This window comes from Dicentrarchus labrax, unplaced genomic scaffold (genome assembly GCF_905237075.1).
Source record: "Dicentrarchus labrax unplaced genomic scaffold, dlabrax2021, whole genome shotgun sequence".
Classification (NCBI taxonomy): domain Eukaryota; kingdom Metazoa; phylum Chordata; class Actinopteri; family Moronidae; genus Dicentrarchus; species Dicentrarchus labrax.
The window spans coordinates 22387838-22413161 of record NW_026136714.1 but is presented as its reverse complement, the minus strand read 5'-3'; the positions used below and the strand labels follow the sequence as shown (position 1 = coordinate 22413161).

The window sequence follows — 25324 nt, the reverse complement described above, 5'->3', positions numbered from 1 at the left end:
AGGACAGGACAGTTTCAGTCATGAAAGGAAGCAGACAGCTGTCACCCAGACTCTGAATAAAAGATTTTGCTCCGAGCAGACAGAGAATAAAGGCATCTTTTTTGGGTCATCATCCTTAAACATGTCTCCAGAGTCCTTGCTGTAGCACAACAGCCTTGGTGCTAATTCTTAAGAAATGCCATGGATGTTTCAAAGGCGTATAGCAGGCCTTAAGGTTTGTCTTTATTCCTAATGATAGACCTATCAATCTAGTCGGCAAGGATGTTGAATTTTGCACGACAAACTGAGTGCATCAGGCTTTTGATGAGTATATGATCTGTGGGGCAAGAGAGCAAGGAGGCCTATGTGGATTGTCTCCTGTTTGAAAATGAGAGAAAAAAGATCCTTTGCATATCAGTCTAAAGAACTACATCTCCATCACCGAACCAGTTCATGAATGGTTTTCATCTGAGGTTACCAATGTAGGCCATGGTGACATTTTAACCAAGTGATTTTTTATTTACAAAGTGTTGAAATGTTTTGCCGCTTCCCCAGCTTCTTTCTGAAGGTAACGACAAAGCGGTCAGACAGAGCAATCACAGAGCAGTTGTCGACAGATCGATCTTCCACAATATAAAATAGTAGTTAATTACAAAATGATGCAATACAGCGGAACATCTGTTTGGAGGAAATGTACAGTGTTCTCAAAAATCGAGGTAGAAAAAGCACACACTGCTCGACTGATGACTGATTTGACACAGGTTTATACAGGTCACCAAAGAGTTCAGGTGTGGTCAGGAGGGCAGTGACCACATCCTGGTTCAAAAGGGAGATAGAAACATTGTTGACAACCAGTGGAGCAAAAGAGTCTCAAGAACATGTAAATTCCGAAAGTGAAACTGCAGAGTTCAATAGGTTCCAATAAGGTCAGCAGCCGAATGTGGAATGAAGGCAAAATAACAAGTGAAAAAAGTCCACAGTATCATGGTTTCTGACACATACACTATTTAGTTCATTTTGAGTTCAAGTGTGCGATAAAGTTAAACATGGAAACACTTCTGCCAAGCTGTCACTTACTACTCAAAATCTCTTATGATCTATGTATACAGTGGCATGTAAGACAAATATGTTTCATGCAGACACTAAACAAACCACTTTCCGTTTCTTTTTATAGCAACAAACACTCAGATTTAATGAATGGAAGATGCATTTTAACACCATTTTCCACACACCTCCATTCCCTTGGCATCACCACATATTAAACATTTGTGACATATTTAAGGTGCTCCTGTTAAATTTAGTCAGAGGTCCAAATTGAAAGATATGACTAAAGGTAAAGTGATATAAATTATATTTAATCTTGGCACAAAGCACAATACACCTCCAAGTGTTCACTTTCTGGTTGAAATGAATCTGGGATGTGCTCAAATGCATGTTTAGATGAAGATGTTCAGAAGACAATGAAAACAAAACAAATGTTTCAAACATCAATTTTGTTATTATACAGAAATCTGTTTGCCTTCTGTTCCGTTTGAAAGCCCTAGGATGATTTATTGTGTTTACATGTCATTTCCTTTGTCACTACATTATCCTACCATAAATCCGGAGCCAGGACAGAATTGTGGCATATGCACAAAAGCAGTGTCGACTTGAATAGCCCATCAAGTACGCTCTATGATTTTCTTTCCCAAAATAGAATGACTGAGTCACACACACACTAGAGTGATCGTGCTGTCTTTCTGCCTTTGCGACGGTGCCATAGAGCCACCAACAGTGACTCCCATTCTGTCAGTCTTTGTCTTATCTACAGGCCTGCTGTGTACAGTACACGTCGCCCTTTAAGCACCAAGTGTACAAGCACAGGGCCATCATACCACACTACTGGAGAGTAAATATAAGCTGCTGCTTTAAACCTTTAGAGCCTCATGCACTCCCACGGCAGACAGTCGACGGTTGATGTTGCGATAACGACAGCGGAGAAGGTCGCGATAAGTGGATCGCAGATCTCGGTTGAAGAAGGCGTAGATGAAGGGGTTCATTAACGAGTTGGCGTAGCCTAACCAGAGCAGAGTGCGCTCCAGCCAGATGGGCACGCAGCTACACTCCACTCCACAGATAAAGGGCCTGGCAGTGGACAGGATGAAGAATGGCAGCCAGCACACAGCAAAGACCCCCACGATCACCCCCAGAGTTGTCGCTGCTTTCTGCTCCCGCTTGAAGATGGAGATGTTTCTGCGTTCACGGTTCAGCAGGCGGGACAAGGCTACACACTCCTCTGCCACACCGGGCGGTTTCAGGCCCTGCATTCGCAGCGTCTCATTAGCCACTGTTTCGAGGCGCTCGCGTCGTGAAAAGTCAGTGAAGCGGTGCTTGGCGCCGCTCTTGCGAGCTGCCTTGAAGATCTTGTAGTACATGACCAGCATGACCAGCATAGGAATGTAGAAGGCTACAGCTGTGGAATAGATGGTGTAGCCAAAGTCTTGGCTAATGAGGCACACATTGGCTGTGTGGACATTTTTAGCCCAGCCGCAGAAAGGTGGGAGGGTGATGGAAGCTGACACCAACCACACTCCCAAGATCATCTTCGCCATCAACTGACCGTTCTGGCGGGCTGGGTAGGTGAGGGGCCGTGTGATTCCCAGATATCTGCAAGGAAAGGAGACAAAAGAAGTATCAGTACTAACTCCCAAGCAGGTTTTCAACAAATGACTAAAGGCAGTTGAAGCTACCTTGATATTTGTTCTGAAACCCTTTAATACCTTGTCCAGTACAGTAGCTTTATCATAGCAAACAAGGATGGCTATTCACCCATCACATATAATGCCTGTCTTCATTGAGATAAAACAGCAGTGAAGCATCAAGTACATATCCACTAATTTCAAAGACAGACATCTCAATGAGAGGTTATGAGCTCTGTCATTGCCTGGGGGGGTCTTTAGCTGCTTTTCTTTGGCTTCGGAGGAGCTTAGCGGGTAACGAGGGAACTATCAATCAAACAGGCAGCTCAGTGGTTTCAAATAGCAGCTGGAGGTGTCAGAAAAATAAAGATAAAGTGAGGTGTGAAAGACTGGAATTTGTACAAAACTGTGAAAATAGCCACTATTCTCACAAAATGATAAATCTTTGTGCACATCTCAGTATGTGTTTTGGCTGTATGCCCACAGCCTTCCTCAGCATCAAATGCGTCACTGATAAAAGCTGTATATTTGACACTCCCGGCTGTTTTTCTGGTTTCCACTCTATTGTTCATCAAGATAAAAAGCTTCAGGGAGCACTGGCCAATTCGCCTCGTCGTCCACCAGTGATGCTATCAGCGCTGTGAACATCAAATTCAGCTCAGTCAGCCTGGGCGGGATTCTTTAATTCATCATCGGCTTTTAGGTACAAGTCAGGTCTAAAAGTGCTACTTGATCTTTACGCATCAATGTTTTTAAAGCACAGTTTTGTGCTTGTTACAAGTGCCGTGTGGCTGTGTAGAATCTCATATTCTGCTACATACAGGCATTAATTAAACAACTTGGTTTTCAAACACGCTTAATGCCAAAATGACTCTGAAATCCATTCCAGTTCTTTTAAAAACTTTACTGGCACACAGTACAGAAACAACATTGTGCAAATACAAAGTACTAATCCAAGTCGTTTTTAGTTCTTACTTTAACAAGCTAACTGGATTTACAAAATAGGGGGGCTGTTAGTCCAGCATCTCTGCTGCACACTATAGCTTGGTAACAAGTGACAACACACAGTGGTATTGATCTAGATCAGAATCACTTTGAAAGGACAATAAAGCACTTGATTATGTTCCCCTAGACACACATACACACACAGATTACACAAATCGGTTTTAATCATCTTAAAAAGCTTAAATCACCACATGCAAAATTTGATAGGCACCTTAGAAAATTGACTTGCATGTGACTCATATCAGAATTTGTCAGCATTGCCATGACAGCAGGTGAAACATCTATCATTCATCTGAGACAGGTGTCATTATTTTGTTGTCCATGGCAGTTCAGGTGGACGGATGGTGGCATAGACACAAGAACTGAAAGAAAGGTCAACACACCTCATTTCAGTCAAAAATAAACTAATAAAACCTTTTATTAAAAACGTTTGCTGGAAGTTACATGTGGTATGGCATATAAGGGAATATGAATAAATACCATTCCTGAAAAAAAAAATCACATATCAGAAGCCTAGGCAATAACTTTGTGGTTCCCAACTAAATTCAAGTGCAACACATTAATACAATGTCCTTCTTAAAGATCCCTTGGCTCAGGCTAGTTGTGCTAACTGAATATTACATAAGAACTACTGTTTATTCAACCACCAATCCCTCCAACCACTGCTCTGCCAAGCTTACAACCCTCACTTAAAATGTACTTAAGCTTTACAGGAGGGACTGAACACATCCAGGCGAGCAATGTCAAATAGATACAAGACAGATCCTGAGATGGGTACACTCCATGCTGTGGGAATTCTTAGGAATTTATAATGAAAACTCAGTAATGCAACACTCCTCCCGGAATGCATTATTTAATAATGAGAAAGGTGGTTGTGGTGCTTATTTGGGTGGACATTTGTGTGTTTGTGGGACAGTGGAGGGCACTTCTTTACAAAACTATGACTCATCTTTGGCCCTTTAGAAGGCAGAGCTGTTTTCAGATGATACAAAATCCTCTCACCATTCTTGTGGAGACAAACAACTGCCAAGTTGGATAAGATAGAACACATTTTAACTCTTCAGTACACGGCTTCCAGCATGTATTTTAGCAGGATGAGCTGATGCTAACATCTGTGGGACCTCTAGTTGGTTTTATCTAGTGCATTTTGATACAAAGGGATTAAACTTTACTGACCCCCATGAGCCAGTAATAGGATACAGCATACATGAAAGAGCACTGCAAAATGTGACATACATAACCAGTAATGACAGCACTACAATGTACGAAGTAAACACATAAATCGATGCAGTAAAGTATGTCAATAATGCATTGTAAATGTAAAACGCAACGTAAATTGGGCAAGAATTATCAAAACTGCAAACAACAGACAAACAGATTTTTTTGGCCACTTGGGGGCAGCAGAAACAAGCTATATTCACAAGATTGACATCAAATTTTAAATTGATACAGCTGAAAGTTGTTAGCAAACAGTTGTTAAATGTACATATCCAGCCGACACAGTGAAACATTAGCATTCATTTGGAGGGGAAATATCTGTTTTTTAGCTACTAAATGCTCCACTATGTTCACCAGCTAGTTGTCTTTGTACTGGGCAAAATCAGGTTATAATTTCCTGTGGGTGAGTGACACCTCTCACATTACATGCAATCATTTTATCCATTTTCAATATAAAAATATTTATTATAGCAGCTTTAAGGGGCTCTATTTTTCAGTATGGTATCTGCAATATGTGAGTGGAATGCAAAAATATCCGAAACTGTATCATGTTATATAAAATGCATAACATATTTAAAACAACATGGGATACCTCACACCTCTAGAGAAGCACATAATAATGGTAAAAAAAACAAACAGTGGCAATAGAATATAATCACATCCCAGAAAACACCATGCACTAAACAGTAACACTGACGCACACAGGGAGTTTAAAGGTTTTTTTTCATATCTCTGGAGGATTTGGGACATATCCACAGTCGCAGCAGTCCTCAGGGATTACCCAGCCATAGACAAACAGTGTGCCTGAGCTAATGGAGAATTCCATTACTTCCGCTAGGCTACCAGCTAGGGCACAGTAAAGTGAACTATTTTCTATGCTGAAACACAGTAACGGGCCCTGGTGTGCAACAATCGTCAGTCATCTCCAGGAGCACCTCTCAAACCTTTTATGTGGGAGAGGGGACACACGGTGAAATATTTACCAGGCTGCAGTTGGTTTTGGGTGGAGGAGTGATAAATTTAGAACAGGTTCTCCTAAAAAGAAAGTCTGTCAAATTACTTTTTTCTGCAACTTTCCACTGGAGAATCCTCACTCATTCATCTCACTGCAGGCATTTAAAATTCCTATGTCATTGCACTTGAGGACAATCCAAGATGAGCCTGTGAAAAAGCGTAGTGCTGCCCATTTCTGGAGAATATCTTTTTTTTTTGTCTATCTGTGTGAGTGAAGTGGGCACAGAGATGCAGACGTCGTCTGAAATCAAAGCATTTTTGTTGAAGAACTGTCTCTTCGAAAGCTGAGATTGTGCAGCTTCTCTGCTTTTTATCCAGCAGTCAGTAGTGTGTATTCACTGCCATCATGCTTGGTTTGCTTTACATAAAGTGAATGAGAGTGCTGAAAAAGGAGAAAATCTGAAAACAGCCAGCTCATTTTTCACTGTGCTCATTGCAAACTCTTGTTGTTGGAGGGATATCAGATACATGTAAAATATTTGAAATGAAAGCTTGTTGTTTTTATTGATTTTTGGTGGTGGGTACAGTATTCTGTACCCTAGTTTTCTCTTTAAGTGAAAAATAAATGAAAACAAAAATGAAACTGTGTTTTATTCAACAAAAGTATTTACTCTCAGATGCCCTCAACTGAAGAGCACCAAATCTGTCTAGTGAGAGTTCTGGGATTTTTCCGACATCAGACAACAACCTCAGTCCTCAAGGAATGCTTCAGCTCTCCTATTCTATTTGAGGAACCTCTGTAGGACAGAAATTGAGCTGCATCTCTCACATAGCACACTGCACAAAATGAGCAGAGCTGAGATTTCCTCCTGAACAAGGAAGCAATGGAGCAATCCATCTGTTTCTTGGCACAGAATTCAGCCTTACTTTTTTTTTTTTCTTACAACCTGTTTAGGTCAGGTTCTGTTTTGTCCTATGACTTCTGCTCAGGATGAGGTTAGGATGGAATATTTTTTAAATCTCATTTAGACTCTTACATAAGCCAAAACTGAGTCATCCCAGGACAGATGTACTCCAGCCACAGGACTCTCAGCTTAGGTCAGACTTGTGTCAAATAAAGTGTGAATAACTGTTGGCACTTATTTTAGCCTACAAGTAGAAGAAGTTACTTGGAACCTTAAACAAAAGAGAGGTTTACCAGAAGGTTTAAAGAAGAAGATTGTGTATACTTTCAAGATGACTAAGGACTTGTTAAACATTCAATATATCTTTTTGATAAAATAAATAATATAATAATAATCATTTTCAGATTTTGAGAGTTGGACTGCACTTGCCTGAGTCGACTATGACATTTAGCATAACAGGTCAATTCACCCAAATTACAAAAACACATATTTCCCGACTTATCATTATGTTCACACTTGCCCCTAGTGAAATCTAGCCATAGATTAGATAGAGTTAGCTAATTATCTAACTACTCTTTAATTACTTTAGTATCACGCCAATGAAGAGACATACTGCTGTGTTGGCTGCTGTATGCAAGGTTTGGGTGTATATTTCATTCATTTTTGGTTTTAGTGAATTGTAGGCACTCAACCTTATTATTTTTTAGCCACATGGCTCTAGGGATGGCAATGTCGGTCATTCACCTGGTCAGCACTTTGGTCCAGAGCAGGTCCAGGTGAATTACAGACCAAACATTCCCATCAAACCTTAGCTGTACTTTGTGTTGATATCTAATGCCCAATGCTAGCATACTAACATCCTAAACTAAGATGGCAAACATAGTAAACTTTGTACTTGCTAAACATCAGCATGTTAGCAATGTCATTGTGAGCATTATATAAGCATTTATATGATCATATAAGCATTTAGCCCAAAGCACTGAATGGCTGTAGACTGTAAGTTTTGTTATATGGTAGACAGTTCTGGGTCTCTCATACTTCCCCTTTTCATCTTAAGTGTTTGGGGGGCACAAAAATGATAATATATATAATCACCCTTAGCATGATTTAGGATCTCTGGCCAGCTGTGGGCTCCCTAAAAAAATATTCTGGTTTTTCAGTCCCTCACAGATGGCACCTCTGACTACCATTTAAAAACTATTAAGCTTTGCTTTATACTGTTATGTTGCCGTTGTAAGCTTTTCTAAATGGTGAGCTATTTACAGAATCATTGTGTACACTTGAAAGGTACACCCAGAAATGACGCTTCCACCCCTTCTGACTTTAAGGCCTGATGCCTTTACAATGTCTGTTTTATTTCCTCCTAATTGTTGTAAAGCAGCAGTGTTTACATGTTTTTTGGCCTTTGCCGCACAGCACACCACCTGTCCCTGTCGGTGGTTTACTGGCTCTCACAGCAATAGAGATGATGGGCAGCTATTAGTGCCACGGTGATAAATGGATTCCCCTTTCAACAGTCAGCGTGTCCATCCCTATCAGAGCTGAGTGTCCTTGGACAACAAAAGCAAATACCCTGCAGGCTCTGCAAAATAGAGTAGAGAAGGGTGGAGAATAGTGTAGAATAGAAGGGATATGGCAACTGAAAACCTGATTAATTAACTCTTCTCCACCCGCCTGGCTGCTGCCTGAAGTGGAATTGGTTGTCCACGAATTAGAAATAGCCTCATTACCAACTGACCAAAGAACAAATAAAGCAACACTCATGCAGTTTTGTGAAATGGGCACACACACTGAACTGCAGATTACACACTGTTGACACCATTTGTGTACAAACATAATCCTCAGATTAAAAAGGCAACCAAAGATGCAACCACTGCACTAAAGGCAAAGTGGTGCATCGTGCCATAAAACACACTAATGTCTAACAACATAATGATGGAAATTTCAAATACCTGTTCAGTTTTTTCTTCATGGTAGTAGATTAGAAACCTGATGACTTCAATGTCAAATCATCATCAGTGCAAGCCTTCGCTGTTGAATGTGAATGTTCCGCCACCACAAACTCAGCAATTGATTAAGCTGTGTGAATTTGACACTACATTATCTTCTGGGGATCTGGGGGAAAAAATCATTTAAGAGATAATCTGACATTTTGTAAAAGGCACTTATTTGATTTCTTGTGGACAATTAGATGAGAGGATTGTTACTATATTTGTGTCTAAATACTAAACATGAAGTACCCAGTAGCGGAGAGAGAGGGAGAAGCGGGGGTCGAGTGGGCTATGAAGCTGGAGAGGGAGCAGTGGTAGTGAGGAAGCCGGTGAATCAGAGAAACAAATGATATCTTCAGATTTTTTCACAGTAGTTACACACCCACACCCCCGCACTGCAACCCTGCACTAATCCCCACAAAGCTTGATTTTGTGTAAGACAAGAAACAGGGCTCACTGATTAACATGCTACATCCATTTAAATCGTTTATCACATTGTGTAGTTCTGGAGTCTTGTCATCATACTAATGGAGACTCAGTGCACCTGTAGTCCTATACTTAACCCCTGTAAAGCCATAAAGTGTTGTTTTTACACAGCGGTTTACTGCTCATAGGCAGGAGGAAACAGTTAGCCTGCCTCTGTGTGTTTCCAGTCTAAGCTAAGCTTACTGACTGCTGGCAGTAGCTTCATGTTTAGGAGAGATTAGAGTGCTGTTGATCTTATCATCTAACATCTAAGCCCAGAATGTCAAACTATTTCTTTAAGTAAAACATCTTTTGGTCAAAAGTCACTTCACCCTCCTGTGAAGGAGAAAGTACAGTGGTCACAAAATGTGCAAAAAACCCTTTTGTCCCTTCTGGGCTACTGTAGAAACATGGGGGTTACAAAGTGAGGATACACCAGAAACCACACCAACTTTCACAACGTTTCTTTATTTAAACCACTGCTGCTATTCTCTATTGCTGTCTCTGGTTAGCACAGCAGTCATGGTTTCATTACAAGCTGAAACACACAACGGATATCCTGCATTGATCTGTCTATATATTACTCTACTGCAGAACAGCATGTGCATTTCATTTTAGGTTTAAGGGAAAAAAAAACACTTGCAAATCCCATCACACACATTATTTAACATTGTTCTCTTCTCTTTTAGTTCCACTCTTCTAACACCCTGTCCCAGTGGATCATCCGGCCGTGATATTTCACTGGTGTTTTGACCTCTTCATTCTGATAATGGCAGCCTCAGCCAGCTACTCTCAGCTCTTTCAGTCCTCAAGATACTTCGGAGCACTCATACATCTCTTGATCTGTCAGTATATTATAAATGCAACAAGTAATAAGATAAGTGTTTTCTTGTTTCCTTTCCTTCCCCAGCATGATATGGATTTTGTGATTAGTTGGGAAAGCTGCTTGGAATAGACTTGACAGAACAGAGACATCCAAATATATTTTCCGTAATACACAGTACATCATGACAATAATGTCTAAGAAATGTAAATAGATATAGTAAATAAAAAGTGTTTTGCCGATCCATCTTTAGCCTAAGCAGAGGTGCAATCAGCAAGGACAGAAAACACGAGTGGATGTGCAGGATCATCAAAATCCATTTGTGTGGGTTAGATGCTCATTTCAGACTGGCAGTGTCACCAAAAAAGATTGCAGCTGCAGGCTAAATCTACACACTATGGTGTACTAAGGAGGTATTAAAGAGACTGGAGACACACTTCTCTTTAAGTGTGCATACTCCAAGTCATCAAGTATTTCCTTGTCTCTCTGGACTACAATATTTCCTATAAATTGTGTGTATATATTACAAAATTGTTCTCCCAATTATGCTACATTGATGAAGAGTCACAGGATCGGGTTGGTGCGGAGATCAGGCTTTCAAAGGACTTCTACATTTAAGAAACCAGATCAGATATTTTGATAATAAAGAAATGAAATACAAAGTATGAACGTTTTGCGCCTTGCCAGATAAGTTTCCTCCAATGGGTATTTGCTGTTGCAAACTGAGCAAGTTGAAGTGAAAGCAAAAGTCAGCATCAAGCGTCACTGCGTTAATTATTAATTAACTTAAAATGTTTCAGCCAGTATCTGGGTTTGCCAGTATCTCTTTTTCTCCAGTTGTTCGCTCCTGGTTGAACTACCTGTTTCTTTCAGAGGGCGCAGATTCCCATTAGTTATTTAGTCTCCTTTCATACATTTGTAGAAGATTAGGTCATATTGTAGTTAATGTTCTGGAGCAGAAGCAAATTGGTCACAACTCTAATTTTCAAGGCCTCATATAAATAACTTTTATGTAAGAAAATAATGAGATTAACACAACATTTGCATATGCATAACAACAAAGAGTCTTCATTTTTTTAACCAGCCCTGTTAGGAAGCTCATCAGTCAACAGAAGCCTTTAGTCATACCTTGTGTCTCTGGTCTTTTGGGTGGTGTAGCATGTGGTGTGCACTGTTTCCCTGAATCTAGGCCAGAATGTTTTTCAGTAAGCTAAGATAAACAAGACAGAGTCTTCGTACCATTAACTGTTGCTTTCTGAATGGATTTTGTTCCTGCTTATTATGCATTTAGCCATTTTTGCTCCCTGTCAATTGCTTAATGGACTTCCATTATGATGGCAGCTACAAAGCCTCTATAGACCTCTCTTTCTTCCAAGAAAATTAAGTATGTATATGTACATGTATGCCACTGCCTCAGAGGAATGTGCTTAGAAAGAATCTTGTGATGTGCTATAACTGCCCACCAATATGTACATTCACTGTGGTCAGCATCCTACTAACAGCCCCAAATCTGAAAACTCATTTTGTGAGATCCCAAAACGCCCTCTCAAATATTAATGAGTGTGCTAACTCGCGCTTCATTATTATACAATGACTGAAGTCAGTTGGTGGAAGGTGAATAAGTGCCAGCGAGTCCATCTTCCTCTCTTTTTCCTGTCATGATGATGTGAGAGAGTGAGTGTGAAGAGCCCCTCCATCTTTGTCACCTTCCCTTTGGTTCTGTCACCGAGTGCACTCGCTCTCTCAAAGGACACCTCCAAGACTAAATAAGCCTAGACGAAGTCTCAGATGTGGGGGAGGAATCTAATTCTCCACTTCCTCCCGTTTTACTTCTGACCTTTTAGAAAAAAATGTCGAACAGTTTTAGTTACCAAGGATACCACAGGCAGCTCCCCTTTTCCAATTTGGCATCTAGCCAGCAGTTAGTATAGCTGAAGTAGCTGCACGGACTATTATATGTCATCATTTCGTGGCTCTGCAAATGAAAAAGGACAGTGAGGAGGAGTATCCAACTTGTTCCTGAGTCACTAGACACTACCATGTAACATAAAGGAAAATGTTGAGGGCTGTTCTTTTTTCCACTTTATATTCTCTTACTGACCTTTTATTTTTGGGATGTGGAAATGTTAAAAAAATACTCTGATAACAAGACAATGCAACTGATACTGGTATTATTCCAAATTCTAATGAATTCATCTTGTGCACACAGAAAATATGAATCTTTGTGATGTAGTTCTGATACTCTTTAAGGTTGAAACATTAATCTCTTTAGGGCACAGTGAACCCCTTCAAATGTCTTTAGTGCCAATATTCCTGATTACAATGTATATTTCCAAAAATAGAAGAAGAAAAAAACTTCCTAAATTAATTGGCATTCGAAGAATTCACTCCAGAAGCCCAGATAATAAAGCTTTGCAAAATAATAACTAACAGATGTAATGATATAAGCGTTTGTTTCTTTTTCACCCAGCACCAAGTATTATTGCACAACACATCTTTTGAACCTCTCTTCAAAGGCTGATACAACTTGACAAGACAATACAAGAAATTTAGACACTGCCCCACATCCTTGACATATCTTTTCATAATGCCTTTTTATGTCTTATGTAAAGTACTCTGTATTGCCTTGTTGTTTAAGTGTGCTATAAATAAATCTGCCTTAGGGGTTTTCCTGTTTACTATGCAGGTAAATAGGTCTGCTTGAAACCACTTTTATAAATGACCATATACACTGATCAGCCATAACATCGTGAGCACTGACAGGTGAAGTGAATAACACTGATTATCAGGTTATCATGGCTCCTGTCAGTGAGTGGGATATATCAGGCAGCAAGTGAACATTTTGTCCTCAAAGTTGATGTGTTAGAAGCAGGAAAAATGGGCAGGGTGAGGATCTGAGCGACTTTGACAAGGGCCTAATTGTGATGGCTAGACGACTGGGTTAGAGCATCTCCAAAACTGCACCTCTTGTGGGGTGTTTCCGGTCTGCAGTGGTCAGTACCTATCAAACGTGCTCCAAGGAAGGAGAAGTGGTAAACCAGAGAAAGGGTCACTGATGTACGTGGGGAGTGAAGGCTGGCCTGTGCGGTCCAATCCAACAGACGAGCTACTGTAGCTCAGACTGCTGAAACAGTTAATGCTGGTTCTGATAGAAAGGTGTCACAACACAGTGCATCACAGTTTGTTGTGTGTGTGGCTGTATGTTGGCCTGGTTGTGCATGCAGCTCCGCTCCACAGGCACTCAGGCACTCTTTGCCAAGGCATTTTCACTTAATATGAACAAAAAATGCAAGACTCACATTCATATTAAGTGTTCTCCAGTAGCCTGGGAACCAGGCGTATATATCTGAGCTCATGATGCTTAATTTTGCTCTGGCAGATGCGTCGGGGAATTAGTATGGCAATGACACTAGCGCTCCAGCTTTCCCAACCTAAATAGTAAAACACAGGAGATTTGAGGACTTTTGTGATCTTCAAAGGTTTAATTGCATCTATTATATATATGTCTTCAGTCTTTAGCCAGATGCTGGTGGTTTCATTTTAATAGAAAATATGCAACGTATACGTATAAATCAATCAATTAACTAGTATTCTATATAGAAACATTTAGATAAAACAAATGAGAAAATTGCACAAAGGGAACATTGTATTTTCTGCCATTCCAGACTTAAGAATTCAAGCGAAAAGGGTTGATAGCAGCTACTGCTTTCATAATATATAATATTAATGTTTTTCAGGTGGACCATGTAAATTGAATATAATTTGATTTTGCACCAGATGACAAGATCAGAACATAAGATATGGAGATGGAATCTATGTTCCTGTCTGAGCACATAGCACACTAACCAGACAAAACTATGACTGATGACAGGAATATTCATTACAAGAGCAATTTTACTGCTGTTTATCTTGCCTACAAGCAGTAAGAGGGAGACAATCATTCTAAGTTATTGAGCCACTTTCTACCGGCAAAGCACATTTAAATGTACAGTATCAAATTTGTACATTTTCAGGATTCATCTTCACACAGGCTAATTAGAAAGACAGACAGAAACAATACCATTACAGGTGAGTAAACACAGCTGTACCAACAAAGTAATAATACTGATATTACTGATCCGGTGAAATAAAGGTCACAGAACAGTGCACATAATGATGGGAAAGATCAATCTAGTAATAATGCTAAACAGCACAATGACCTTGATATGAGCTAAAGAAATTCAGGTGCATAATTCTCAATAGCTACAGTATATTCTGTATACTATGGACTAAATATCACTAGCCTAGTGGCTTTAAATTCATCTGAGGATCTGTACACGAGATTTGGGAGTGATTAAGTTGCACTAAAATTATTCATCTGTTCCTGCCAGATCATTGGCTCCACATTACCATACACTACAATATGTTGAGGTTTATCAGTGGAGCCGAAGAACTTGTGGTTCTTTTGAAGAGGTGTCTTACAGTTACAAAAAACTACAGTTTTGACTTTGCAGTGGTAAATATAGTGCACATGTTTTAGCCTGCAAGCTTGGTTCTAGGGATGGCACTGTTTGTTGTTCCACCCCTTTGGTCCAGACTGAAATATGTCAACAACTACTGAATGGATTGCCATTACATTTTGTAATATTATTCATGGTCCCCATAGGGTGAACCCTAATGACTAATAAATCCCTGATCTTTGCTTTAGCACCACCATCAGGCCAACATTTCCACTTATCCAGTGAAATGTCTCCACATCTACAGGATGAATTGGCACAATATTTTGACCCCTGACTTTTACTCATCATCATTCATCTAATGCAATCATCAGGTCAAAATTTCAATGTGTCCATTACTCTGGTTTATGGCCAGACAGTACCTGCGAATGACGTTCCTATCAGCTGTACTTTATGCTATTACTAATTAAAAATGTAGATAGGCTAAACAAATGTGAACATAAACGTTATACCTGCAAAACATCAGCAAGTTAGCATGGTTATTCCAAGCGTATTTGCATGCTGATGTTAGCATTTAGCTCAAAAACTACTGTGCTTAAGTACAGCCTCACAGAGCAGTTAGCATAGCTGTAGACTCTTAATCTTGTTGGGAGATTGACACCAAAATCATCAATGTGTGCCTGCTAGATCTTTGCACATTCACAACTAACTCAAAAGTGAGACATGGGTCAGAGGCAAGTTATGTTAGAGTAGTGCTTCAAGTGGTCACTGAAATTTACACAAACTTACACACAGATTTAAAGTTGGAGTTGCATATAACAGTAAATACACTCTGACATTCTGAGCACTTGCAAGTTAATATATTTTCAAAGTCTTTACACTTTGAATAATGTAAGTTTCCTACTCTACATATAGAAACTATATGCCAATGTGTTACAATGGAGCTTTGAAGGCAAAAATCTAGATTAGATCATTAGAACAGTTAGATCATATGGGTGTCCGTATTTTCATTTAGACAGGTAAACTGACCAACATGCGAGTCTCCCTAAAAAACTTGGTTTCGGTTGTCAGCATAGTATGAAAGTGGTCATCAAAGATGCTGCTACACTTGTCTCATTACAAGGTCCATTGGTGGCTCTTCTGGAGCTTCCTAATCAAGCATAATTTAATTGAAAGCTCAAAAACAGCAACTAATAGACCTTGTGATGAAATTGTTTTGGTCAACTGCTGTTTTCCTTTGGTCAAGAATGAACTTCAAATGTTAATGCACTGGATTACATTTGATGTTGCTGGTGACTGGAATGTTCCTACTCCCAGTATGTCACATGAACAAACACAGGCATTTCAAATTGTGTAGGGCTGCCAACAGTGCAGTGACCCAGTTAGTGGTCAGCTCTGAGGTTCATGTGTCTTGCTCAAGGGCAGTTTGGCAGCAATGGGTTGCCATAACTAATTTTTTTCTATTTCCCAGCTGGAATACAAACTCCAAACTGTGCTGGGGGTTAAATCACCAAGTCTACCTGACCTGGGTAAGCAGAAGAATTTTAGCCACAAAGTCACATTGAACTCCAATGAACATTTTCATCATATAATACTCTTGGATAATGAGTTTAGAATTAACTGACAACTACAATTGATGCAGAGCGATGAAGGCAGAGAAATATGAGGCAATTGATTAATGTCTGCATGTTTGAAGAGATTGCCTTGAAAAGCTGTTGCCTTTGGCAACATTACAGCATTTGCTCGAATGTAGACACTTTGCTCCCTCTAAACATAAATACACATAGATGCACAAGATTGGTCAGATTGCAACCAACTGAACATCGCCGGTGTCTGTATTTGACGAGCTGGGAATGAGAACAGGCTGTGTAGGAGAAACTACGGTGGCCGAAAAACTCACAAAAAACGGAAAAGGACCAATCTATAGCCAGTGTTTGGTTTGTCCGTTCTGGGTTACTGTGGGAAAATAATGAACTCTACACAGTGGACATGAAAGGTGACCTGATGTGTCTGTAGATAAAAACAGCTCATTCTAAGGTAATGAAAACACAACGCTTCCTATATTCAGGTGATTATACACAAATGAAAACATACCTTTGAATATTATATTCCATTTCTGCCAACAGATGCTCCTAAATGTTACACACTGGACCTTTACCTTGTCAGGAATTGTTTATAAGATCATTCACGCTGCCGGGTTTAAGGAACCGTATAAATATTCAGTTCATGTGCACAGATGAACCGAATGCCAAAACTTGAGTTGCATAGTTATTCCGCAGTAGCAGCAATATGCTAAATGTTTCAAAGTATGTTATCTACAATCCACAGCATGCGCGTGTGTGTGTGTGTTTTCTCTCAGCTCCATCAACAGGAAACCCATTATCTCACTGCTTGGTAAATGCTCATTGGCCCTTTGTACTATCTTGATGAATAATGGACCCCACCTTTATTATGCCAAACACAAAGCATGATTTATGCCACAATAAAGTCACTCAGCACTTTGCCCTTTTCCTCTTCCTGCCCCTGGAGATTGCTGGGTAAATAGGTTGACAAGCTGGGAATCGCAAAATAAAACTCAGATCTTTATCTGTGTACTGGTTACTAATCCATCATCCTCAGTGTCAAATTGTACGGCAAAGTGCGACATACCAATATTGCTGCTGACGTATAAAAGTTGGTTATCCCCAGCTTTTCAGGAATTTAGGGTTTCTAACCGTAAGTTCGTAAAAACTCCCTCAAAACATCAAGAACTGTCTATTATTTCAGTTCAGTGAAGTGAAACAGAAACATCAAATTGAGGTCAGATGGTGTTTTCCCAGGGACATGCAAATGACTAAAAAAATCAACCCAAAACAACTCCCTTCATAACCTAATTTTCATTTCTGAAAGCACTTTGGCTGCATATTTTCATTTTAGTCTTTGATCCACCAATACCACTGCTACAATTCAAATATGATGCGGTACTGGATCTGGTTCAAGAGCTCACTGATTAGTTACGTAGGCAAATCTGATTTGAGTGGCTTCCTCCAGAGACAAGTAATAAATCAACAAAATAAATCAAATGACAGACTATGTGTCAGTGACACATGAATCTCTGTGTGGTTTAGACACACGTAGCACTTTCAAATGTTATTTTTCTCTTCCATAAAGTCCCTCCGAAGCTCTCCACATAGCTTCAAAGGGCCAAAGGCAGGGCAAAAGTCACCCAAACTGAAATATCTATATAAAAAACTGCTGCTATAATTATAACCATAGCTAATGTAAGCATGCTAAAGCGTAAGTAAGTAAGATGACCAACATTTAACTTCTAGGCTTGTTACTTTGTCATTGTGGGCATTTTAAATTTGTTTTTGGGGCTTTTTGCCTTTATTGGATAGGACAGCTGACGACAGGAAAGGGGGAGAGAGAGAGAGAGAGAGAGAGAGAGAGAGAGAGAGAGAGAGAGTAATGACATTCAGCAAAGGGCCACAGGTCGGATTCAAACCCATGGCCGCTGCAGTAAGGACTCAGTCTTGGTACCTGGGGTGCCAGCTCTACCCAGGGCACCCCACTGTGAGCATTTTAGCATGCAGACATTAGCGTTTAGCTCACTGCTTTAAGTAAAAAAGCTTCACAGAGTTGCTAGCGTGCCTGTAGACACCTGTCTTGGATCCTTTTTTCTCTTCTTCTTGTTCTGTTTATCGGCTCACATTCAGTTTAATGTTGCATTTCTGCCCTTCACTGAGGATCCTTTCACAGAGAACAGTGAGAATGCAATTACAAGGGTGGAAAAAAATGGGATGCATGATAGCCACACCGTGCTCTATGGTTTACCTCTAGTAAGGCACTTCACTTTCTGTTATCACTTATCTGCCAGCTGGTAGGATCAAAACCAAACTGCTGATGGCTATGCAAATATGTCTTGCGGCAAGTAGGTATGGGAAATATTTGGTCACAACATGCAAGCATGTATGTCATTTGACATCACAAGACAGTGATAAAGAGTGTAATTTACATTTTGAATAAATACAGGCCCCTCTATAATTTATTGTACCCTTATTAGTGTTTAGTTAGCTTGAATGATTGACTTGAGCAGTCATAAACCATCCATGTTTGCTTTTCTTTCTGTATGTTTTAGAAGACATTGTATATCGTAGATTGTTTTAAAATAAGAGTCCTGGAATAGTAAGCGCTTGCACAAACATATGGCATATGCATATATGCTTGGTAATGTTTTCTTTTTGTTCTTTTCATTCCACATGTCTTCAGGAGGTAGACAGAGCCCAAGCCCCTCGTCCATTGCAATGCACGAAGCAGTGCATAAACACAAAATCTAAAAACCTGGAAATTGTTGAAATCAGCTATAGAGCTAGATCTCTAGTGTGCAGTCACCTAAAAGCCTTTGCAGTGACCTTATAACTCTCAGAGACAATACTCTGGTGAAAGAACAATCACAAAGTCAAGAGACAAACAACAAGCCAGTGCCACAATTCTGCTCTCTTCCTTTGATTTTCTGTTCTCAGACATCTCAAACCCCTTCGGGTCCATTCCCACACACACCACCCTATCCGATCACATGATCTGCGACAATTTGTCTTTCACTTCACGTGCTTCTGTAAGTCAGGCAGACAGTCAAACAGGACAGAAACTGAGCTGCGGTTGATAGTACAAGCAGCACTTATCAATGATTAACTTGCCTTCTACCAGCATTTTTATTTCATGGTGCTCTGAAATATTTTCATTGACAGCAGTTTTGCTCTGGAAGAAGTGCTTGTTTACAGGATATGGGCAGTGATGGATTTTAAATTTAAATATTGTTTCATCTTTAAAGATGAGAGTGGTTTGTCTTCTCCATATGAAACAGTTGTAGTAGCTTGTAACATTAAATGTGTCTTTTGTGGCATCTAAAGCCTCTAAAATGTAGCACTCTCTGTACACTGGTTGTGATCACAGGATTTAAGATTTCAGCCTAAAATCCTATTTAGTACCGAAGCACACTTTCTGTCCTCATTTAGAATTCCTTTATAAGCATGAACTGGCTTTGATCTGATCGCACTGCCCTAGCAGGAGATGTCCAATCCTCCACATTTCGGCGAGGTGGCCGACAAGTGGGAAGTGAATAGTGCCTGAGAGAGTGGAGCTTAGGCGTCACATCACATTACCTGAGGATGCGTCAGCTAGGTCAAGTCATCTGTGTCTGCTGCTGTGGGTTGATGTTCCCCAGCTGCACTAAGAAAGCGCCGTCTCTCCTGGGACAAACTTACGCGCCAACCTCACAAAAATATTATCAGATGTGGAGGGCGGGCCGACGTGGGAGCTGTGTGTGAACTCGGCTCATCATTGACACACCAGTTGGCAGAAAGGATGTGAAGGCTGTGGCTAATCCTGCTGCCATCTAAGGGCCCTAGCTAGCGTGATTTCCTGCCTCAAATCCCTTGCAGAAGCTTACGGGTGTGATCACACCTACACTGTGTTTTCTTTAGTCTGAACCTTGGCGGAAAAGTTTACTTTACTGCAGTTACATGATATTTTTTTCTTGACCTACATCCCATCCCTCTTCCACAAGTTCACTGATAGTTAAGCCAGGCTCCATTTGATTTTGTGCAAATTTAACTAGCATCTGTCTCTTGCTATACCATTCCTCCTCCGTTCCTCTAGTGCTGTCTTTTCTTAGACGTCTGAGGAACTAAGAAAAAAAAGGACGACCCTCTCCTCCCACTTGTGAATAAATCATTTATATTTGATATTTGAATTATTGAACATACAACATATTACTCTCAGTGAAGGTAAAAACTGACTGTAGCCAAAAGGGATACTAACTTTTTAGGGAAGTGGGCATGAAAGCAGCTAAGCATCTGCTGAAAGTGCATACTGGGATGTCTTGTGAAAAAGCAGACCTACATTCAGTTAGACAGGAGGCCTTGGGTATATAACTTATTCACTTCACAACACTCAGACTGGACTCGGCTGCTGTGACTGGGTCAATGCTGTGGTGTGTTAGGTTCAATTTGCAGTGCTGGAACTCCACTTAAAGAGGCTGGAGGTGATGAATGGGTACTCAACCATAAGAATGGCTTTCACAGCCATAAATCAGCATTTGCACATACGGTACAAAGTCAATACCACTGATGAGTCATTTCCATGTAACCTAGGCTACATGACAGGTAACCTTTTGTTTCAGGTCTGTCACTAGCTTGCATTTATTTTAAGCATAGTGCATATTGCAAAAAGAGGCAGTAGATGGACATTAAGATTTGGAAATAATGTAGGATTAATTGTTTATTAGTGAAAATGAAAAGAGAGTTTATCTCTTTTAGATTCATAATACGCATACACATATACAATACACATTAAGTAGGGTTGAGTGAAAAGTCCCAAATGCTAACATGAGAAGAAACTGCTTCAAACCCCCTAACCACAGCGACAAACATTTCCCCCAAAATGTTGCTGCGACTGCAAATGCTTTTGTTGCATAACCATCATTACCTGTTTAGATGGTCTGCTCAGAAAATATAAACAGTCCTTTAAAAAGTATTTAAACATTAGTATAAATATTTAAAATATCGTTAAAAGGTACAAAATTTGAAAAATATGCAGCTGAAGGCACAACACAAGAAGAAGTTGTGGTGATTTATTTAACTGTATATATCTCAACACTAAATTCACATCTACAATCATCTTTAAACAGGTCCTGCATTATTAAAGGGGCACTTGTAACAGTAAGTATTTACTTAGTCTGTGAAAAGAAAAGTCTTCTTTAGTCTTCAGGGAGCTTTCTGAAGGCGTAGAGTTTAAAAGACATTTACCAGGCAGGGAGGCTCTGACAAAAGACACGACTGACTTGCAATATGAGGATTTAGTGTTTTGTCTTAATGCTTAAGACTAAAAGTCAGGATAGATCACGCTCTACTGCACTGATTTCAATCATTCTTTTTAAAATGTATCTCTTGTCTCCCACCTTTATAGAGGTTAGGGTGTATATAATACTACATCACTAGAGTAACTCTGTCACTAAGACCCTGACTTTTAAAATACAAGGGTCCTGTATCAAAAAGTAGTTTTAAATCTTCATCATTTAAATTCTTGCCTCAAAACCCCATGTGGTTTAAATCTGCCACTGATTGTCATGTTCGAGTGAATGGTGAGTGTCAGAGGTGCAGTATTCCACCAGGATAACAACTACCTCTCTGAGAGCATCGAACAAAGCCTGTCAGGTCCCTGCAGGATCATAAATTCATTGGCCCCATACACTAGGGACCACTCTCCTATAGCACCACATTGTCCATATTGGCATATACAGTGCAGCATCTTCCCTGCAAACCTCAAGGAGCTCTGAGAGAAAATCAATATCCCTCTGTGCAATAGGGCACCTATAGTCTTCAGGAACTGTATGACCCCCACAAAGAAAAGTTGTTCAACGCTGAGCCTCACTCGCAGCAAAGAGCTTTATTTTGCAATGCATGGCGTTGTAAGGGAATCCTAAATGGGGTCTAATTAGAGCTAATCATGTGCCTAATTGGCAATCCCCATCCTAATGAATTATCTCTATGATTCCCATTGCGAATTCTATGCCAAACACACACTGCATTGTTCCATGACAACAAGACTGTTTTCATGGAGATCAGCGAAAACTGTTTACAGAACTGTCTGAACATTCTGTGTGGAGAAGAAAATAATCCTTAACTGACATCCGATTGAAATGGAAATCCTCAGTTAGTATACCGGTTGACAACAGGCAGGAAGAGATCCTTTAGACATTGTGATCTGGTGGTTGTTCCCACTTTGATTTCATGGTAGCAGATTCAATCACCCAGTCTTTTCACACATGCTCGCTCACAAGTGGGTCCATTTGTCCTTTCTGAGTATATGGTATGAGCAATTCACAGCAACGCCCATCAGACCCGACAGCGCTGGTTTGCCACTATACTTCTTATCCTCCACTGGAATATAAAGAGAGGTCTGGTTTAATACATTGACACTGTTTATTTCAGGTTAGTTCTATTTAATGTAGATGATTTCCTCCTTGTATATCTGCTGAAGTCATGATATCTCTAAAGGCGGATGTGGCAGAACCATGTGTTGGTGCTGACTGGGGAGTGAGCCACAGATGATGAAACTACACTCTGTCCGTCTTCAATAACTACTGTGACCTCTCTGACCTCTAACCTAACCTCTTGATGCATGCTCTTGATGTCAGCCTCTACCCCATACAACTGCAAAGATAGACCTCCCAGGGGGGCTTGGGCACCTGCCATTAGGCCTTTTAGAAAGAAAGAGCCCATTATTTGTTGTTTTTATTTTTGCACACAGCCTGCCCTGCCAAACAAATATATTGATTGAATCAAAATATCAGATCCGGAGATTGGTCTGATGCCCTCTACTCTTCCTCCCTCCTGGTTTCCTGCCGCAGCAGCGAGCGCTGTGTTCGAGCCTTATTACGGTGACAGAACGCGATAATGTTTGCATATGCTTGCATGTTCATACAGGCTAATGGACTTAAATAGTAACTGCAATTTTTTTTATTTTAGGTTTCTTACTTAATAACCATTCATGCTACTGGATTGTTGTGTAGGGTATTGCTAGGATAAATTGTTATTAAAAAATAAACAGTGTCCATGTCACCATCAGCTCATTTTCTGTAGTTACTGTGAGTGTGGGTATGTGTGTAAGTGTGTGTGTGTGTGTGTGTGTGTGATGATGATTATACCATTTCGTCTGTTGGCTTACTTTAGGGTGCATTATCCCTTTAACAGTGTCTCAGAAGGCATATATTTATTTAATTGTTTGTACTTTCATGAATTTGGGCTCCTGCCCCTCTAACATCCTCTGCACATCCCTGCTGTATCCAACTAATCGTGTTACCCTCCAACCAGCCCAAAAACACATTGATACATCTGTCTGCTTCACCACAGCTGGCTGGAGCAATCACACTATATCACAGCCTGATATCTGTGATCCAGTTTCTCCCATAATATCATTAGCTCTTCATGCGTACTTAATTTCCTTGTGCTCAGCGCATCCACAAAAAGGAACGTGTAATTCTGGGTGTAATGCACTGAGGTAATAACGCCTGATAGGCGAGCAGGAAGAAATAATCAAATCATAAATACCACAATGAGCTTCTGTCTTTATTATGGTTACTGAGGCAGAACAGTGGCACTGATCACTTGTCTTTTATTTCATTGTGGATCATAGTGGGAGCAGTGGACATGTCACAAGCTATCAGGCTCAGCTCTGGCATCAGGAGCAGTGACTCCAAGGAGCTGCAGTTTACCTGTGAGTGGATCTTGATGGGTTGGATGGAGATGAGTGCTCAGGCTTCTCTTTCTCCATTTCTAATGTTGAATTTAAAGCAACTCACAGTGGGGTATTTGGGAGCTAACTTTCATGAATAATTTTGGAATAATGTTGTTGCAAAACACCAGTAGACCTCATATTTATGTATGCAGTGAGACAGAAAAGCAGCATTTGTAGCTCAGTTTTCTCAGAAGTGAACTTTACCTTCTGCACTCTCTGTATTAATTGTATTCCAGCAGCTTTTATATCCAGATTTTATAGTTAGGGAGGCGTAATAATAGAGCGCAGGTGCGACCTATGTGCCCTTAACAGAGATGAAGGACGATGGTAAATCATGTATCAAAGTCATAGCAGCTGAACTGATCCTAAATGCGTGTAATTACAGGGAACACTGCCCATTGTCCGGTCAAGCTAATTAATTAAGCGTACTATAAATTAATCACAGTCTGCGTATTAATTTTCTGGTTCAGTGGTTTCAACCGCACAGATAATCAGAAGAATGGTTGATCTGTGATTAGTTTAAATGCCATTAAATAGCACCCAGTTACTTCATGCCTCCATTACTTCGTGTGACATTTGATCTGTTTCTGCCCTCACTGCACTGAAGTAGTTTAGAGCAGCTTATAAAAGGCCATACGTGTGTCTTCCCCACCTCATTTTAAACGCAGGGCGCAAAGCGTGCGTAATTTTCGTGCCATTACTAATTTACAGGCTTCAATGTCAGAGCAGCTGTAGTTGCTAACTTTGGAAACTTACCTATCGACGCTGATCACGCACAGGGTCATGATGGAGGCAGTGCAGCACATTACATCCATGCCGACGAAGATGTTGCAGAACACGTCTCCAAAAAGCCACTTGCCCCCGGTGAGGTCTGTCACTATCACAAACGGCATCACAACTATTGCCACCGAGAGGTCAGCCACTGCCAGGGATACCAGTAGGTAGTTTGAAGGTTGCCTCAGTTTCTTCACCACGCACACTGCGATCACCACCAGCGTGTTTCCCATGACGGTGACCGCCGTGATGATCGCCAACATCACCCCGATAATGATCTTCTCCGGGCGCCCGAAATCCAGCAGCTGCTCCCCGCACGACTCGTTCCCCATGGTTGTGGGACTGGTGGTGACGGTGTACCAAAACTGCAGAGTGCCATTGATAACTTCGGAAATATCCTCTTTCTTGTTAAAAGTGAGCTCAATTCCCGAAGTATTAAACATCACGACAACGTTAACTCGGTAACGTTGGGGGTGCAAGGGACGCCTCGCCAGTGCACTCCAATTACGCGCATATTTGGATATGTGTAACCTGCGCTCGGCTTCTGTCCAGCGGTTTTAGATCGAGGCTGTTGCAGCTGCACCACATCAGAGCTGCCAACAACTCACTGGGGCTCTTGACTGGTTGCTGTTTAAGAATGATCCGCTGAGGAAGAGCTATAGATGCGTGCTGCATCGCCGGAGGCTAAAAAAACTTCTACTCCAAAACTATCAAATGTAAAAAAAAAAAAAGTTATAAAATATAAACATTGCTGCTCCCCAAGTGCTTGTTTCTCAGTGCACTGACGGATAAATGTGGACTATTTGGGGAGTTGCGCTGC

At 40.5% G+C, this 25324-nt stretch overlaps 1 protein-coding gene across 1 annotated transcript; it reads right to left on the bottom strand.

Moving 5' to 3' along the window:
* Nucleotides 1–472: 472 nt before the first annotated feature.
* On the bottom strand, nucleotides 473–25324 carry htr7c (5-hydroxytryptamine (serotonin) receptor 7c). Its single transcript, XM_051423603.1, has 2 exons — nucleotides 24487–25324; nucleotides 473–2625 (listed from the first exon to the last, which is right to left on the bottom strand). The coding sequence occupies exons 1-2, from the start codon at nucleotides 24945–24947 to the stop codon at nucleotides 1887–1889; spliced, it is 1200 nt and encodes a 399-aa protein (XP_051279563.1). The 5' UTR covers nucleotides 24948–25324; the 3' UTR covers nucleotides 473–1886.